The 19,340-nt window shown below is 37.2% G+C and overlaps 1 protein-coding gene across 1 annotated transcript in view; it reads left to right on the top strand.

Annotated features, from left to right (window-relative positions):
- LOC124262662 (26S proteasome non-ATPase regulatory subunit 3-like) overlaps positions 1–19,340 on the top strand; it is a 53,457-nt gene that overhangs the window by 18,265 nt on the left and 15,852 nt on the right. The window contains exon 9 of the mRNA XM_046697168.1: positions 6,264–6,419. Within this exon, the coding sequence (XP_046553124.1) occupies positions 6,264–6,419 (156 nt within the window). The remainder of the gene's footprint in view (positions 1–6,263; positions 6,420–19,340) is intronic.

Below are 19,340 nucleotides of genomic sequence, written 5' to 3'. Positions count from 1 at the left end.
TCCTATATCCTTTTTACATCATAACCATATGTTATATTTGTTAAAGTGCGGCTATTGAATTAATATTTTCTGACTTTTTGAAAATGTGTTCTGTGTGCAGATATTCTGTATATTCTACTCAGTTCATGATTCACACGCAGTGTGCTCTTCATGCCGTAGTTATACCTGCATCTTAAATTCAAATGTAATTTTTGTGCCCATTCAGAAGAGTCTGTCATGTTACTTTTTGTCCTTACAGAGAATAAAGATCGGGGGGGAAAAAAGGTGGGAAAATCCCAGATTTTCAACCCGTGCAGTGTCAGCAGAACATGAATTTGTTACTTTACAGTCCCCTGGGGACAATATTATATCTCTGATACTAATATAGATTCCTTCAAGTCGGCTAGTGAGTTTCCCACGTGGGATTCTCAGGTTGATATAGTATATTATACTCAGATACTATTACGCACCGATCTAAGGGAAAGTCCCCTTTGGGGGAGGGGTCCAGTCTGCAACAGTTGGCCAAGTTGAAGAAGACTTCCAGTAAGAAGTCTCCGGGAAAGGCTCTCCTTCACTGAAGCTCCACCAGTTTTAGAACCAGAAGTGGTGGTACTACACAGACGGCCCAGAAGACGTCTTACACGCAGGCCAAGACCTTCACACAGCCGCAGCCTTCAACGCAGGGAACATCACGCCAATGTAACCCTACTGTACAGCAGACCTTTACTCAACTGCAGTCTTCAGCGCAGACCTCGGCCTTCACGCTGGCTATGAGGCATCAACGTACTCCTGTCCAACCGCAGACCTTTATGCAGCCACAGTCATTCACACAGCAGGCACAGTCCTTCGTCGCAAGCACAGCACTTCATGCAGTCACAGACCTTTCCAGAGGCACGGCCCTTAGCGCTGATGCAACCCTTCACTCACCAACCTGATATTGTGGCGATCATCACTAAACAAGTATTGATGGCTATTCAACATCAACAACAATTACCTGCTACGGAGATTGACTGACTAGTTATGCAATCTATACCAACGCTTTCGATCCGTGAGGAGCCTCAGGAAGATAATTTCAGCATGTTAGCTGTGGAGGATGCTTTTCAAGAGGAAATTAACTCATTTATTTACGAGGATCAGAGTTATTAGCATGGATAGTGGATTGGGTAGGATGCTTCTCAAGAGGAAATTAACTCATTTATTTACGAGGATCTGAGTTATTAGCATGGATAGTGGATGGGTTGCCGATGTCTTCGCCTATGAGGGACTCTTCACCTGCCGACACTTATTGTACCCAAGATGACGATATTGATACCTTAACCATCCTGCCGATGAAACCGATATCTGAAGTGGCAGATACTTAGCAGTTAGCCTTCGCAAAGGTTACTAAGGCTCAGGGGTTACCAACACCCTCTATAGAGGTCTTCAACAATCAATGAAGACTATTCCCTTATGAGTGACTCCAAGATGAGTGGAGGACAAAAAGCTGGCTCAACTTGATACTGCAATCAGAAGGGCCTTCTACGGATTAGCCATGTCCCAGGCAATCAATGAAGTCATGCTTAACATGAGCAACCCTCAATCAGATGGTGTTGGAAGATTATGGAAGCGGCGTAAAATCATACGCTTGTGTTTACTAAACCATCTATTGCACCAAATATTATGGGAGCCAACCTGATAGAGCACTGGTGACATCACATACATCAAAGCAGTTGATTGGACTTGGACAGAATGCATTGCCCCTGTGCAGACCTGATTTGCACATTTGCAGCTACCACAGCCTTGACCATGAGATAAGCTGTGATAATCAAGGGATTGTTCATCATTTAGATGACAGTATGTGTTACTGTCTAGATCAACGCATCGTGGGAATCGGCATTGTTGCAATAGAAGTTATAGATGGGTGACTTTCCCTGAACAAACAGATGGTTGGCAGACGAAAGAGAAATGTCGCATCAATACTATAAATATTGAGGTCCCATGCATGGTTTTTCATCACTTCTTCATTGAATTTAAACATCAACAGTCGACAACTGTACTCTGCAAGACAGGAAGACAGTGATCCCGCTTTACCGCGATATTACTCTGCAGCTAGTGGACATCGGCTGATAAACAGCATTCTCGCCATCTAACAGAAAAAGCTTAATATTCTGAAGTGTTGTACCAGCATGAGTAAAAATCTACGCTACCAGATTTGACAGTGATGAACATCAACTGTATTGTCAGAAGACGCAATTGGTGTGAACCGTATGACAAGCATAGACCTACAAGATGTGTATCTACACATACACATTCATCAGAGATGACGAAAGTTCCTGCGTTTCCTTTATCACGGGCAGCACTACCAATGGAAGGCCTTTCCCTTTGGAATTTCTATGGCCCGTGGTTGTTTACACATTGACCAAGCCCATCGTAACTTACTTACACCTGCAGCGCTTTTTACCTACACGGCGGCATTCAGGCTCACCAAGCAGTAGATCCACTCAGACGTCAGCTGAACTTTACCATTCAACTGTTAACACAACTGGGCTGGCTTTCAGATGTCAGAACTAGAGCCATCACAAGATCTGAAATTCCTAGTAATCAGATTCTTAATGTCAAGGAATTGAGGATCAAAGTACCAGAAAACTGATGGCTGAAAATCCATAATTGTCTGCCTCAAGCTCTCAATTCAAGTCTGCCAATCAAGACTGCCAATCAAGACTTGGCAAGAAATTCCTAAACTCATTATGTCAGCACAAGCAAGCCCTTACTCAAAGAGGCAGACTCCAACTGAGGCCTTTTCAGAGATTCCTGATACCATATTTAGTAGGGATGTCACGATACATAAGTTTCATGAATTGATACGTATCACGATACCCATGTCACGATTCGATACATATCACGATACCTATTTTCACGGCATTATTGCATAAATTTTGTTACATTTTGAACATTAATATTTCATATGTTATAATTGTCCATGAAAAGATCAACATTTTTTATTTTTAGAGACTAAAAAGTTCTAATTTCCCATCTTTGTGCGTGAAACATAATCATTTATAACTCATAGCATCAAAATACATGATACAATTGCAAAATGTAGACGGTACATAAACATATTTAAGCCGATACTTACAAAAACATATTTAAACCGATACTTTCAAAACTAAATATTGATACAGTTTTGAACGTATCGATAATTGTATCATCTTAGAAAACGTATCGATGCATCGATGTATCTAGATCATCACAACATCATAATACCACTACCACTACATCTGAAGAAAGAGCTTCAGTGCCGGAAATTCCAAGTCGATTGTTTAAGGAGTCCCTTATTTACAAGAGCCAGTCTACAATCTATATCTCTTTCTTAGATGCTTCTGTTGATCACTGGATTGTCTGGTCCAGAAGGTTGGGGAGTTCACTTAAGAAGTAACCACAGGGACTTGGTCCAAAGATGAACAATCTCTTCATATTAATCAAGTGTAATTCGAAAGGGGTTATAAGAGCCATAACTCATTGGTCACATCTCCTCAGAAACCAATTCCTGATGTTAGGCACGGACAACACAGCAGTAGCTTTCTCCCTGCCAGAACTAATGTTTCGCTTCTGTGAGCTCAGAACTAATATTTCGCTTCTATGAGCTCACAGACTCAAATTGGGAATAAAAGCAAGACATATCCCAGTAGCCATCAACATTCTAGCAGATGCATGTCCAGACCAATCAAACCATCCCCAAGAAAATGGATGTTATATCCAGAGACCTTCAACTAATGGTGCAAGAACAAGGTTGCCCACTCCTGGACCTATTTGCGACAAGCTTCAGCAATCATATAAAGACCTTCGTCTCACCGATCCACTAGCCTGGAACTTTGACGCCCTAGCGATATCTTGGGAAGGTCTCCATGCTTATGCATTCCCGCCACCTATTCTTCTACCTAAAGTCGGGCCGGTGGGGTAGCCTAGTGGCTAAAGCGTTGGCTCGTCACGCCGAAGACCTGGGTTCGATTCCCCACATGGGCACAATGTGTGAAGCCCATTTCTGGTGTCCCCAGACGTGATATTGCTGGAATATTGCTAAAAGCGGCATAAAACTAAACTCAGTCAGTCAGTCTACCTTAAGTCATACGGAAGATCGCCCAGATGAAGATCCTGAAACTGATTTTGGTAGCGCCCTACTGGCCATTGAGAACGTGGTTTCCGGACCTCATCAGTTTTCTTGGAGAACCAAGTCTAAGCCTTCTAAACTGGCCCAACCATCTCATTCATCCTCACACAAGGCAAGCTCATGCTTCCAGTTACATGCATGGAACTTATTACAAACTACCTTACCAGAATAGGAGTCTCTGCCAGAGCAGCCAAGGCCATCACCTTAGCTCTGACGCTCTACTAGAAATCTTTAATGACAAGTGGAAGAGTTTTGACCATTTTGTGACTTAAATGTTTCTCAACGATCAGGGCTACGCATCCTCAAGTGGTGGATTACTTATGTCATCTGAGAATTACCAAACACCTTAAAGGCTCTACATTGTCTACGTATTTAGCAGCATTAAGTTCAGTCCTCGTCATGAACTCAGGAAAGAAACTTACCAAGAATCCGGAGCTTGTCGCGGTGCTGATATCCTTCTGACAAGAAGACCAGCAAAGGAAATTTAGAGCAATTGAATATAGTCCTTCAACACCTTACCAGCGATGAATATGAGCCTCTTCTCCACGCAGACTCACTCAGAAGGTACTATTCCTCCTAGCACTCGCTACAGCTGCCTGGATGTCTTGAGATACATGCAAAAGACTACAGCCGAACAAGATTTGACACGGTGATCATCCCGCAGTTCATCTTGGACTTAGATGGGACTTCATTGTGAAGAACCAATCAGCCAGATAGACAATTCCACATACATGGATTATCATCCATACTTGGGACAGAGGATACTCAAGATTTGTCCTTTTGTCCAGTCAGACAATTGAAAATCTACCTAAAAAGAACTGCTGTGAGAAGAAGGAAGTTTAAGAGACTCTTCATTCCTATATCACCTGCTACATCTACTGAAGTATCCAGAATGACTATGGCTGAGAGCAGTGATTTTTGAGAGCCTATAAGGCAGCGGGACTGGATCCACCTAGAGCCTCGAATCCGCATGAAGTCAAAGCCATTGCATCCACCTTACATCTACACGGCAACTGCTCCATCTCATCAGTTATGTAAGGGTGTTTCCGGAGATAAGACACTGTCTTCGCCAATCACTATTTTAGAGACTTTACCACCAAGGATGTTTCCGGAATACACCAGTTCAGTCCCTTGGTCGTGGCGAAACAGTTGACAGTTCCAGCCAGGAAATAACTACTCACCCATAGACTTGTAGATGTCGGGTTACTGTTCCATAACCACCAACAGAGAGTCCATGCCCCCCTGTTTTTCAAGATAAATCAGAGCATGAATGAAACGATTCAGTTAAGTTTACGACCTATTCTTAACATATGGATCGACCAAGATAAGCAGGAATCTAATTCGCCGCGAGTCTTAAAAATCAAGTAAATCTTATGATTTACTTCTTTTTTAATTAAAAGAAGGTGACCCCCAAATTTGGCTGCAGTAATCTGAATAGTGGAGAGTTCCTAGGGGGTGGATTGAACAGTTATTGTATCTAAATAGATGGCTGACCCACCACCTATCTGACAGATGCAAGCAATAACGTAGAAGTCAGGATAAGAAAAAATATGTTTTTTTTATGATAAAAATGATATTTTATACTTATCCTGACTCATAGTCTATGTGCCCTCCCAACCTTTCCCACTTCTCCACTATTTGGTGCATGTCAAAAATACCTTTGTCTTCAAAAATGGAGAGAGTGACAAGCAGCTAGCAGTCGCGTGGGTCGCTGGCACACAGGCAGGGAGAGGCCTGTTTGGGGTGAGCTATTTTGACTGTTCATTAGGGAACAATAGGACAGAGGTTTCCACCATACCTCGGAAGAAAAGGGAGATAAGCAGTAACGTATGAGTCAGGATAAGTGTAAAATTTCATTTGGTGGACAGTCCATTTGACAAAGACTTAGTGTAAGTTCACATTTCAAGTTGAAAGGTTCACATAGTTTCTTGATATTGATTGTATTTACATCTGAAATTGTGTTTAAAGTGAACCAGAATGTGTATAATGGACCAACACTTCCATGAGTAATTGAGACGACTTTCCATTTGTGTTATTTTGATTCAAGTTAAAACTGACATCATGAGATAATGATATCTTCCTCATGAAGAAATGTTCCATGTAGCTACATTGACATATAACACTTAACTCCTTCCAGGCAATCCGAGATGGTGTGATTGAGGCCACGATAGATCATGAGAAGGGCTATGTTCAGTCCAAAGAAACAAGTAATGTGTACATGACGAAAGAACCCATGGCTGCTTTCCATCAACGAATCAGCTTCTGCCTAGATATACACAATAATTCTGTTAAGGTAAGCATTGTCATGTACAATTGGAATATTTTGTAGCAACACAAGTATTTTATATTAAGCAATATAACATATTATATTTGGGATTACACTTTCTTAGTAAAGTACAAACTCTAGTACTTTTGGGGGGTTCAGTCCCATGGGGGATTCGAACCCACACCCTCAGAGTCAGGCACCTAATCACCAGCACACAACATCAGCCGCCTAACCCGCTCAGCCACCGCGACTTCAACAAAAATGGAAGTCGGGCAACTAGTAGTCTAGACTGCGGACTTTGTGTACCCCTCTGAGAAGTGTAAATTGGCACGGCTCCCACGGCCAAAAGCTATGATTACACAATGCCATTTTAGAAAGTGATCAAATGATTTAAACAATATTTATTCATTATTAAATGAACGGATTGGTAAACAGGCTATAAGCCTATAAAAATACCTCTCCGAAAATACAATGCGATGGGAAACATTTTATATACATTCATCATTACAGACAAGAGAACACACCATTTGAGGAGTAAAAGACTTAATGAAAAAGACAGTAGTATAATTAATCAATTAGGTAAAAAATCGTTTTGTTAAGGTAAAATAGTCATGTACAGATTTTACAATATTTTCATTGATTTCATCAGAATATGAGTAACTTCCACATAGTACAGATTGAATATTAAAACCATTTATGTAATAGAAACACTTCGATCTAATTGTATTAAAATTTGGACAGATAAATAGAACATGAATGGCATCTTCATAATGATGGCCACAAGTGCAAGTAGACGTATTTTGAAGAAAACGGTGAAATTTATGTGCGTTTAAGTCACTACAGCCAAGTCTTAATTTACAATGAATTATTTGATTTAATCTAATACCAGTGTTTCTGAAGACATGATGTACTTTGGATGAGACAGTTCGATCAAAGTGTTTCTTGAACATGGCAACGGAATCTATGTTTCTTATATCATTTTCTAACTTGTTCCACTCCATCACAGAGGATGGTAAAAAAGATTTTTTATATGTTTCCGTACGACATAATGGTACTTGAAGCATATTACTAGATCTAGATCCATATGTGGATACAGAGGATATGTTTATGGAATTAGATCTGATAAATACTTTGGAGTTTTATTATGGAACATTTTATTAAATACATACATTTGGTGATTTTTACGACGTTCCCTTAATGATGAAAAACCAGTTTCATGGTAGATTTTGGAATGACAAACTCCTCTAACTGATCCACATATGGTTCTTAAAGCATCTAAAAGTTTTTCTAACAATAACTCTTGAGTTTGTGTACAGATGTTCCAAATATAATCACAATAGTTAAAAAGTGGTAAAACAAATGAACTATGCAGGGTTTGGAGGGTTTTCCTCTGAAGGCGGTATTTCAGACTTCTTAAACAATTGATCATAGGACTGACTTTAGAAATAATATCATCTATATGTATATTCCAGTAGCCATCACTTTGTAAAGTCAGCCCCAGATGTTTATGAGTGTCGACAGACTTTATCGGTATATCATTCATTATAAGATCTGGCATTGATGTTACTGTTTTCTTTCTAGAAAAAATGATAGATTCAGTTTTATTGGGATTAAAGTTTACTTTCATGTCTGGGCCCATTTAGCTATTATTTCTAAATCATCGTTTAACATATTGGAAGATACCATAGGGTCATCAATTATCACATATAAGGATGTATCATCGGCAAATAATTTAATATTACTCTGTATATCTTCAACAATATCATTGATATAAACCAAAAAGAGTAAAGGTCCTAGGACTGATCCCTGAGGGACGCCAGCTTCAATTGATTTAACATTTGACTTATACCCATTTATTACTGTAAACTGTTTTCTATTATTTAGATAACTTTCAAACCATATTAAAAGAGATCCGCGAATTCCACTAGCCCATAACTTATGCAAAAGACCCTTGTGCCAAACCCTATCAAACGCTTTACTTATATCACAGAATACAGCGCGTACTTCCTTGCCACTATCCATCGCCTTAGCTATATAGTCATACAAATGAGTGAGCTGGTATGATGTAGAATCACCAGTCGTGAAACCTGACTGTAATGAAGTAATAGTTCCATTATCTCGAAAAAGATTTGACACATATTTAAAAACACACTTCTCAAAGACTTTTGAAAGACAACTAGTAAGTGAAACCGGTCGATAATTAGTATAATCATGAACATTATGTTTCTTATAAATTGGAACAACGGATGAACATTTCCATATGTCTGGAAATTGAGAAGAGGACAAAGAAATATCAAACAGGTTACAAAGTGGAACGGACAATTGTTCAGCTAAACATTTTAATACACGATTGCTAAGATGATCTAGACCAGTTGCTTTAGTGACATCAAGCGACAGTAAAATATCCCTTACTTCAACGCTTTGTAATCTTATATCAGTGAGACAATTTTCCACGTTAATATCAGAATATACATTAACATCATCAGAAGAACTGTTAACCACTACCATACTCACAAAGTAGTCATTAAAAATATTTGCTTTCTCAATATCATCTTCATAAACAACACCATTGTGTTCAATGTGTGGAAATATCTTAGCTTTATCTGTTTTCTTAAGATAATGTTTAACAATCCGCCACCATGATTTACTACCATGTTCTGTATTGACAACATTATCAAGTTTTTCAACATACAATGACTTACTTTTACGTATCTCTGAGATAAGCTTATTTCGACTTTTTCTAAATTTTTCCTAATCATTAGGCAAGTTACTACGTTTAGCCTTTCTATGAATTCTATTTTTCTTACGATAAGTTTTCTTATAAATCCGCTTCATCCACGGAGCATCATTTGGACGAATCACAACAGTTTTATTTGGAATATTTGATTTACATAAGTCTGTTAATGTATTAACAAATTTTGAAGCAATGGCATCAACATCATCATTTTGTGTAAGAAAATCTCAATTAACATCAGCCACATTTTGCCGAAAGGAATTTATATCAATATTATCGTAATTATAAATGAATCTTGAATAGGCTTCTTTCATCTGTTTAATAGATTTCAGCGACACGCTAACTGAACAATGGTCACTGCAGAATGGGGGAGTAACATCCGAGGAATTTACAATATCAGGACACGATACAAATATTAGGTCAATAAGTGTTCTCGATTGTTGAGTAATACGTGTCGCCTCATTTATCAGTGATCAAATGTAACACATGTTATATTTGGGATAACACTTTCTTAGTAAAGTACAAATTCTAGTACTTTATATTAAGCAATGTTTTATATCATGTTTATCATTGGCAAATTGTGCCCCTAAAAGTCAAATATGAGTTTTCCAAATTCATCATCAAAGAGAATCTTGGTTTCAGAATGTCTTTTAACTCTTTCAACACCAGTCAACCAAAAGCTTTTCTGCTCTGACACAGAGTTCCCAGAGGTGATAGATGAAGCTGTTGATAAACATGAAAGTTATTTTTATGTTATTCAAATAATACAACTATTTAAATTAAACTACTACTTAAATATGTTTATTTTTAATGAGTGTTAATAAATAATTCCTTGAATAATAACATTTCAATTAAGCAAACATGAAAAAATAAAATAAATAGGTACGATGATATAATCATACCATATGTAACGGTTCAATGGGGGTAAAACGAGAAAAATATATTTTATTTAAGTAGCATGTCTGTTCTTTGGACCACTCTCACTTTTACCCTGTTAATTACAGTTTTTACCAATAAAAAGAAATAACTTGACAACATGAAGTTGAAACAATGAACAAGGATTTATTACACATAAATTTATCACAGTCAATAATGTCAAATATTATTTAAATCAGAACAAACTTCTGATTAAGTAAGTACTGTCTCAAGCAAAGCTTGGATATATTATACTTACATAATATTGTGGTGTTCTCGGTAGATACCGGTGAAAATATATATGGAAAAATCTGCGACTCGCATCCACCACAATCAGTCTAGAACTGTCAACTGTCAACTGACAACTGACCAGAACTGCGTCACAATCCTCATGAAGCAAATCATATTAATTTATTATTGGTGCAGAATAATAAATGTAAAGAGTGACAGGACTCATTATAATTGTGCAAATGTCTTTTGACGCTTAAAATACAGAATTTGCAAAAGTAATTTTGTCAACGAACTGTGTACACATAAACTCATGACGTCATCATCAAATATGGCCGCCTCCATGGATAACATTGCCGAAGCAATAGCTCTGACGAAACTACAGTTAAATATAAGTTCTATCAGGTAAAAAGGATATGGATTACAATGTACACAACATCGAGTAGTTTTTTAATGTTATTACGTCTCACAATCCAAAGACTGAGGATAAATGCAATGAAACTCACTGCCTATATACCGACGGGGAAAACTCGTCGAATGGAAACACACCGGAATTAACCCGAGGCCAAATGCGAGAAAAGATAATTAGGGCTGTATATTACACATATAATTGGCAAAAATTGATGCAGTGTTTGCTTCATCTATGGTTTATCTGAACATTATGAATATGTAATCTTGCATTTTTTTAAAAATATTTATGGTTGCCTATTTCCCAGTGACAGTGGCTTTCTGCTTGGAAGCACTTGAAAATACTTCCATTTTTGAGGCTTTGAATGAATAACAAGGGAGAAGATTAATTTGATGTTGGGTATCGTTTGAATGCTCTGAACATCAGTAATATGGCCATAATCCTGCCAGGACAAACGATTTTATTGGATAAAGATTGGTTTCTAATGTTGCTTTTTTTACCACAATATTCTATGAGGATCGTGATTAATGAAACTCATGACTATGACCTAAGTGAGCCACATACATTACAGCAATTGATAATTTAAAACTCGGAAGTTTCATGATGCAATTTACTGGTCTAAGGCAGTAAACAATCAACAAACAATGTGTCTCATTATCTCTTTATTATTCACCAGTTCATATAATCAACAAGAGATCTAGACCACACATCCAATAAGCAATGACAACAACTTGGGAGAAGACTAATTACAAGCATTACTAGTACTCACATGTCACATGTCAAACAAAATTCACTACATGTGATAGCCCGGACAGTTGCCACCCATGCAACACAATTCTTTGTCTATAGAGACCATTTGATTGGCAGACACCATCTAACGGGTGTGGATAGGTTTTATCACACTTGTCCGGAGAACAACAGCTTTGGTGATGTCATTGTCATCACAGGCAACCTTTAATATGTGATTGGATTTACATTAGGCAGAACTTACAGTTGCAATTTATTTTTGAGAATTAGGCAAATCGCAAAAATATCATGACGCAAAATCTTCTGTTGGTTGCCACTCTCAAAAATATTGTGCCACAAACATTTCGTGATTTACAGTACCTTCCTCGTCTAAACTCAGTCATGTACAATAATGTTTAGAATTAGATGAAAGATTTTTGTTAAATTGTGTTATAAGCAGGAAACTGCTACCTATACTTAAAATATTGAACATCATGGACGTATTGTACTGAAGTACTGTCGGAAATAGAAAAAACCTTTTTGTCGCATTTATATCTACAATTTTGGTAGTTAATATATGAAAGTGTGAAATATCTGTTAAACTAGGACGGCCTAACTACAGGCTCAGTGGTAGGGAGATAGGAAACGTTAAAAAGGGTCTTTACTGAGGAGATATTAGTGCAGAAATGAGCAATGCAGGTTTTTTCTAAGTCCAAAGTGGCTTATTTGGAACAGACCATGGCTTTATGCAAACTAGTGTTGTGTGATGATATTGTGTTACAAAGGACACTTTTTAAATGACCATTTTGAAATTAAACTTAGCTTAATTATAAACGATAGCTGACGTAAAAACTAATAACTTTAATACTGAAACTATCAAGGAAGTAGCTACCATTGAGTCTCACTATCACTATAAAGAAACAGGTAGGAGGGGTCGTCTCAAAAGGAAAACCAGGACGGGTGTCAGATATCAGCTGGGATAGCATAACCCTTTAGTGGAACTAAACTGGGGAAGCAAACTGTATGTCACACCAATTTACAAATAATATCCAGTCCTGTCGATTTTTGGTGGTCATGTCACCTATATATTTTGCAACATTTAATACGATGGCTGATATAAGCTTTTCTACTCTTTTACATATCTGAACATAAACTTTATGAAAGAAAGACGTGTATTAATCAATAGATGAAACATATTCAACACACACGAAAAAGCATCAAATATTTCTGAGATGACCCCTTGTGCCTGTAGGCAGCACATGCATTTCATGCCAGGTTAGTTGACGGTCCGTTGTCATACCTAGCTGAGCGACTTAATTGACATCTATAGTCTGATCTATTGTTTTCAGCAGCTATTCGTAATTTTTCTAAGTTTTGCCCGATTGTACGAGTAAACATGCTTTTCTGGATATCCTATTACGCATCCCACTGAACGCCCAGTTAGGCCGATGTGGGTTATTTCAACATTGCTATTTGCAATTGTATAAATTTTAGGAATACAGATTAACCACTTAAAAACAGTTGTTTTTTCTATTTCCGACAGTACTTTAGGTTGTGACCTGTGATGAGGAATTCTTAGGAATGTAAAGTATCGTGTCCGAACGAAAAGATTTAAGCATCAAAAGCCAAGATGTCATTTGACTGACTTTACATGATCACTAAAAAATGAAAATAGTATCTCAGATGTAGGTTTGGCAACTTTTATGAGTAATATGGTTGATGTTATTTACTTCTTTATTTTATTCATAAAATAGATTTCTTCAACTCTGATGTGGATCTGTTGCCAAAGGCATTTAAACAAGATTATATATTTCAGTAACATTGTGTAAGATCATTAATAATTTTGAATCTGTCAATAAAATTTAGTAGATTGAAATGTAAGATGTATGTTCATACATTGTGGAAATTGATTGATTTAATAAATAAATCTGTATGAGTCATATGACAGGTAGATCTTCCGGCCTGCAGTGTGTGGGCTGGACTAATGATGTCCTGTTTGCATTACCAGCCACAGTGTTGAATGAGTTAATGTAACAACATTTTATATCATAACATTCCATTACATGAGCTATTAGCTATTGAGGTGACTTGAGTGTTCAGTCCTTGCTTAAATAGTGCAACTTAGAATTATGCCTTCATGCAACTTATATGCAATTCTACTAGCAATGAACTGTGTGTGTGAGTTGTCTCCCTTTGACTAGTGATTATGGCTGCCTTCTGACCATGTCATGTTTTCAGATGCCAAACTGTAGGAAAGTGACTACTGCGAGGACTAGACCTCTTGAGTTTGAAAGTTTGTTTTAGCAAGATTTGCTTCTCTTGGCCACCTTAAAAGAAAACAATGCACACAAAGGGTACAAAGCAGTCTGTATAAAATACAGTTATGTTGCTATCTGGTCAAACACTGCATAGTAAATTGCTTGTGTCATTGTGATGTGTTTTTTATTGAGAAGAGGCAGTTGTAAAACTGAAAACCTTGTAAAATAGGCCTATGCTACCAAGCTGAACATGCTGAATGTTGTCAACATTGGATATGTATACTTTTGTATGACTGATTTGAAATATGTTTTTCGTAATATGGGATTACACTTAGATTTGCTAATGCCAAAATTGGTAAAACAGCAGCAGACATGGATAGGATTTGTATATGTGTGTAATATATGTCCTTTAGGAAACAGTTGGAAAGCTGGATGACAATATTACCCTCCTTGCCTGAATATAAAAGTAACCTGTTTGTCTTCAGTTTGAGAAACCTTAATCAGTGACAACCATCCTATGATTTTGACTGATACATTAAGTCACAAAAGACAACTGAAATACATTAACATTCTTCAAAATGACAGTCGATATAGGGTCAGAATACTAAGCAGTATCAAGCCAGGTGTACAGTATTCCAATGTTGCGTAAGTGTATCATTTAATCATGCTGTTCCAATATTTTATTATTGTGCTGTTGAAGAATAACTGTCCAAACATTTAGGCATCGTTTATCTCTAGTATCTAAGTTGTTAGCCCTGTTCACATTTTGCCTTGTAAATTATATGTTTCTTCAATGCTTGGAAGTTGCTTCACTACAGCTTGTTCAGCTTGACCTGAGCTACTCTACATATGCATGACCTGGGAGGTCAAATGGCACAAACGGCAGGTCGAGTTAACTTCATTAAATAGGGGAGCAGAGAATGTTTTTAATGTTGCGTTCGTGCGAAGCATGCATACATGGATTCGTTACAGAACTTGTCCCGGAAAACAACACTTCAGAAAAAAAACAATGATTTCATGTTTTAATTGAATTGTTTATACAGTCATATGCTCTCGGCTGCTCGGACATGTTGACAATCAACTGACAAAGGTGCACCCCCTTCACAATAATAGACCCAACCAGCTGTGACACGGTCATGCAATGCATTAGTATTCACTTGATCAGGTCAAGCTGAACAAGCTGTAGGAAGGCAGATTTCTTCACATTCATGTGACTGTACATGCATTGATATAATAGTTGAAATGTTCCTGATTTGTTCTCACAAATTACGCTCTTACACAAAGAATATATAATTTGTACGAACAAAGATGACACATTTTTTGCTAACTACAATTATGTGTTTTGTGATGTAAAAATTATTACAAACTTAGACATAAGTCTGGGTATGATTGATTAGTATTGGGTTGTTTTTAACAAAAACTATGCTGAAACACTTGCCATGCCTAAACTGCACCTGTCTTCTTCTGTGTATCAATACAGTTTGAGTCAGATGAACATCTTTTGACTCTTTTAACAGACTGATTTCCTATTATCTTCATATCCCTAGAAACTGATGCTGCTAACAGCTGTGGTGAGATCATCAGAAAGAAATTTAATATGCAAGAGTCAACATGTTAAAATTTCAATTACAAATATAATGATTAATTTTCAAATTCAATCAGAAAAATATACTTCAAAGTTTTCATTGCTGAACATGGCCTATTGAGACTTTGTTTGTCTGACTACCGCAACAGAGTGAATATGAGGACAGGTCACAGATTCATTGTATTTTGTGTTATCAAGAATATGGAGGAGAATGTTTGATTCTCTACAGACCATGTACTGCTACTCTTAACATTTAGCTGATTCTGTGGAACTATTACATACTTTGGAGCAGTAGTATAAGGTGAAATTGTCGCTGCATTCTTAGAAATTTTTGGTTCAAGTCAAGGTTCTGCATTTAAATAGTTTTCTCCTTCACATGGCCATCCAATAAATATTTGATAAGTTTCTAGATGTTCACAAATTACACAACAGATTTATACTCCACTCCACTCCCCTCCATTGTACACAACACTATTAGGTTAATTTGTAAACTGCGGCATCATAACCAACCACAATGGTGAAAACAAGACCATCTTGACATAATATCATATGTTAGATTATATGTCAATAAAATCAAACTACAGTTTATTGAAGCGTATAAAAATGGATATTCTCATTAATATCAAGCTAATTTGTTATTATAAGAAAGTTAATAATTCTTTGTCTGAGCTGTGAAAATAACTGAGATCAATACAATTAGTCTGTTCATTTAGGAGAAGGAATTCTTGCCAAATGATTGATAACATTGTCAATTGTCTGTAAGAATATAAGAACATAGTCATTATAACAATGGAATAGAAACATTTGTTCTGAAAAAAAACCACACTGGCTTTGGCATTATGACCAGGGTGACATCGTAACCATCTTGGGGCGGTGGGGTAGCCTAGTGGTTAAAGCGTTGGCTCGTCACGCCGAAGACCCGGGTTCGAATCCCCACATGGGTACAATGTGTGAAGCCCATTTCTGGTGTCCCCTGCCATGATGTTGCTGGAATATTGCTAAAAGCGGCATAAAACCAAAACTCAATCAATCAGTCAGTCAGTCAGCCAGTCATAACCTTCTAATTTTGTGCTGTGGAAATCTGTTCATGTATAAACATGTTATGATCAGGGTCGTCTCCTTCTCTATTCCTCCCCCCAATTAACTAGGTCATGCTATTTGTGTTGAGGGTTGGTGTTCATGCTATCACCCACTAGTCCCAGGAATGATACTCAGGAGGTCCCCATGATATTCATGGAATTTCAGATTTTTTGTTGCTGATTTCTTGTGTCAGTATGTACACATGTCCTGTTTCCAGAGCATGTTCATGAAGCGTTTATTAATAGTTAAAAAAAAAGTTATTGACTGAATTAAAGCATGACATGTTCCAGGTAATTATGCACATGCATATTATTTGCACCTAATTGCCCGGGTTTGCTTTCAATTTATCCAAGATAGGCATGTTCTTGTTCATACAACAAATGGCATAATTTAGTTTGTCACTCAGTTAGTTAGTATGATAGCAGCATTTGAGGAATTTTATGAACTGAACAGACAAAAATGGGTTGAAATTACTTCTGTGAACACTGTTTACTAGCACAATTAGTCAGTCAGTTTGTGTTGTATCTTTGTCATTGAGGGCTCACCAAGAGTCTCATTAACAGGGTACTTCTGGCATGATTGACATAGGTTTGCCATTCATGTTTTTCATACTTAGCTTCACATTCACTCATACTTAGCTACACACTTGCTCATACTTAGCTACACACTCGCTAACCTACATACTTAGCTACACACTCACTCATACTTAGCTACACACTCGCTAAGCTACATACTTAGCTACACACTCACTCATACTTAGCTACACACTCACTCATACTTAGCTACACACTCGCTAAGCTACATACTTAGCTACACACTCACTCATACTTAGCTACACACTCACTCATACTTAGCTACACACTCGCTAAGCTACATACTTAGCTACAAACTCGCTCATACACTCACCTGGCTACTGACTGACGGATTCATTCACCGCGCTACATATACAAAGGTTACAAGCTCAATCTATTGGAATATACATTTGCCTCTTCATTTAACATCACTTTAAGCAGCTTAGATTATGTTCTAATGCATACATAAGAGGGACATTCAGTCAAATATCCTTTCTGAAGAATATCACTGGATCACTCAGTTCAACTAGTTTCCCCCTCCTTTTGTTGAAACCTGTGATAACCTTAACAGTCTCCGACTCCCCAGAAATGTATCCATCAGTTAGGACAGATTCCCCGTTATTGTAATGAAAGTTTATTTATCATTGGCTTCATATATTCTAAGTGAGCCCTTCAGTTAGCAGAAACATCCAGCAACAAGCAGTATATATTTGTTGTGTTACCTTTTTAAATGATTATTGTGACAGACAGTTCTGTCTGGTTGAAATGAATATTGCAGTCTTTATAACAAGCCTAAGGCCATGATTCAAATGTCATCATAATGTATTCAGTATTTAAAATTTACCTAAAATGAAATGGATTTTAGAAATTAGTGGTAACAATTGGTAATGTGGCACCACTTTATGGTTACTGACGTCCTAATGGTAATGCTACTGAGTTCCACGGTAGCCATGCTTATTATTGGTAGAAGCTATTTTAAGAATCAAGAGTCATTAGCTGATGATATACAGTCCTGATATTGTTAATCTGTTGAACTCACCGCTTTTATCTCAGATATGAAACGTGTTTCCTGGTCTTCACGTGCGTGTTTTGCATGTGTTGAAGGTTAAGTTCGGATGATATATTATGTAAAGGGAGGAATACATGTTACAATACTGTACAAGGCGAGCTAAGATGTTACTTTGTTATGTACATTTGAAATGAAGCAATAAGCCTTAAACATCACTGGTTATATGGAGTTTTGGGGATGACGTTAGTCATAAGTGATTTTTCTGTGAAGAAGATTTATGACAATATGATATGACCCATGTGACATTTATTTGTATAATATGCATCAAACATATGTTGCAATCATTGATCTTCTACGTTTTTTCTAGAAATTTGTTCAATGATAAAACAGATTTGCTGAATCTTTTGTCAACAAATACAACTGAAAGGCACTTGGTGTTATGACATTCAGAAATCAAATGCCTTGACAGAATCTATAATACCTCACAACAAACCTGAATCCTGATACAAACCAACTGGGATATCTGATTTCTGAGGAGATGAACTATCTGCCTTGCTTGGAACCTATCTCAACAGAAGTAGTTGACAATTCTTACCCTTACCAATCTGGGAGAGTAACAATACTACCTGAAGTTACTTATAAGTAACCATGTACTCATCTGCCAAGATTGCAACCTGATTTGACCTATCTACCAACTGTTCATCCAAAGATGTCAACAGAATCAGCTGACCGAAATCCTACAATATACACTACCCATTAAACGATAGTCATCCTTTCCCCAAATCACAGCACATGATAAGGATCACCCCTGTTCTGTAACTTCTTTAATATACTTCTCCATTTTCACCTCACTGAGATTTAACATCTACTGATACCTCTGAAAAGTCTCCTTGCCTTTAATTCTCTTTGCTCTATCATTGTCCAGTGGTCTCTTGACAATTGCAAATTTGTTGCCACTTTTCAAAATGCAAGTAAAAGTTTTAACTTTCTGATCGTGAAAAAGAATGATATGACATTTTTGCTCACATCAAAAGAATTTAGATATTTCGGAGAGGAATTATTTCTGTGTTGCATTTCTGTTTTCCTCAATGATAAGTCTCTCCCTTCTCCTTTCTTTCTCTTTGAATCCTCTCCACTGAATCATTCACCATTTCTTCCGTGTCAAATTATTTAGAAGAAGTTTCACAATTTCAGATTTTTTCACTGAAGGGTTAGCATCAAGATTATAACACTTCACTGAAGCTCACTTGTCTGATTTCTTAAACACAGTGATTTTCTACTGACTTTAACACTCAACAAGTGACTCACCTTTCAACACTGTATTACAGAAACTGCTTTCTAAGTAATCCTGTGTAACGTTATGTGAAGGTAGATTGAATTCTACCAAATAATGCACAGATGTTTGTCAGTGCAGATGTAGAATTTTCAGGAA

This window comes from Haliotis rubra, unplaced genomic scaffold, assembly GCF_003918875.1.
Source record: "Haliotis rubra isolate DU_JTF1 unplaced genomic scaffold, ASM391887v1 Scf85, whole genome shotgun sequence".
Classification (NCBI taxonomy): Eukaryota; Metazoa; Mollusca; class Gastropoda; order Lepetellida; family Haliotidae; genus Haliotis; species Haliotis rubra.
This window is presented reverse-complemented; position numbering and strand designations above follow the sequence as displayed.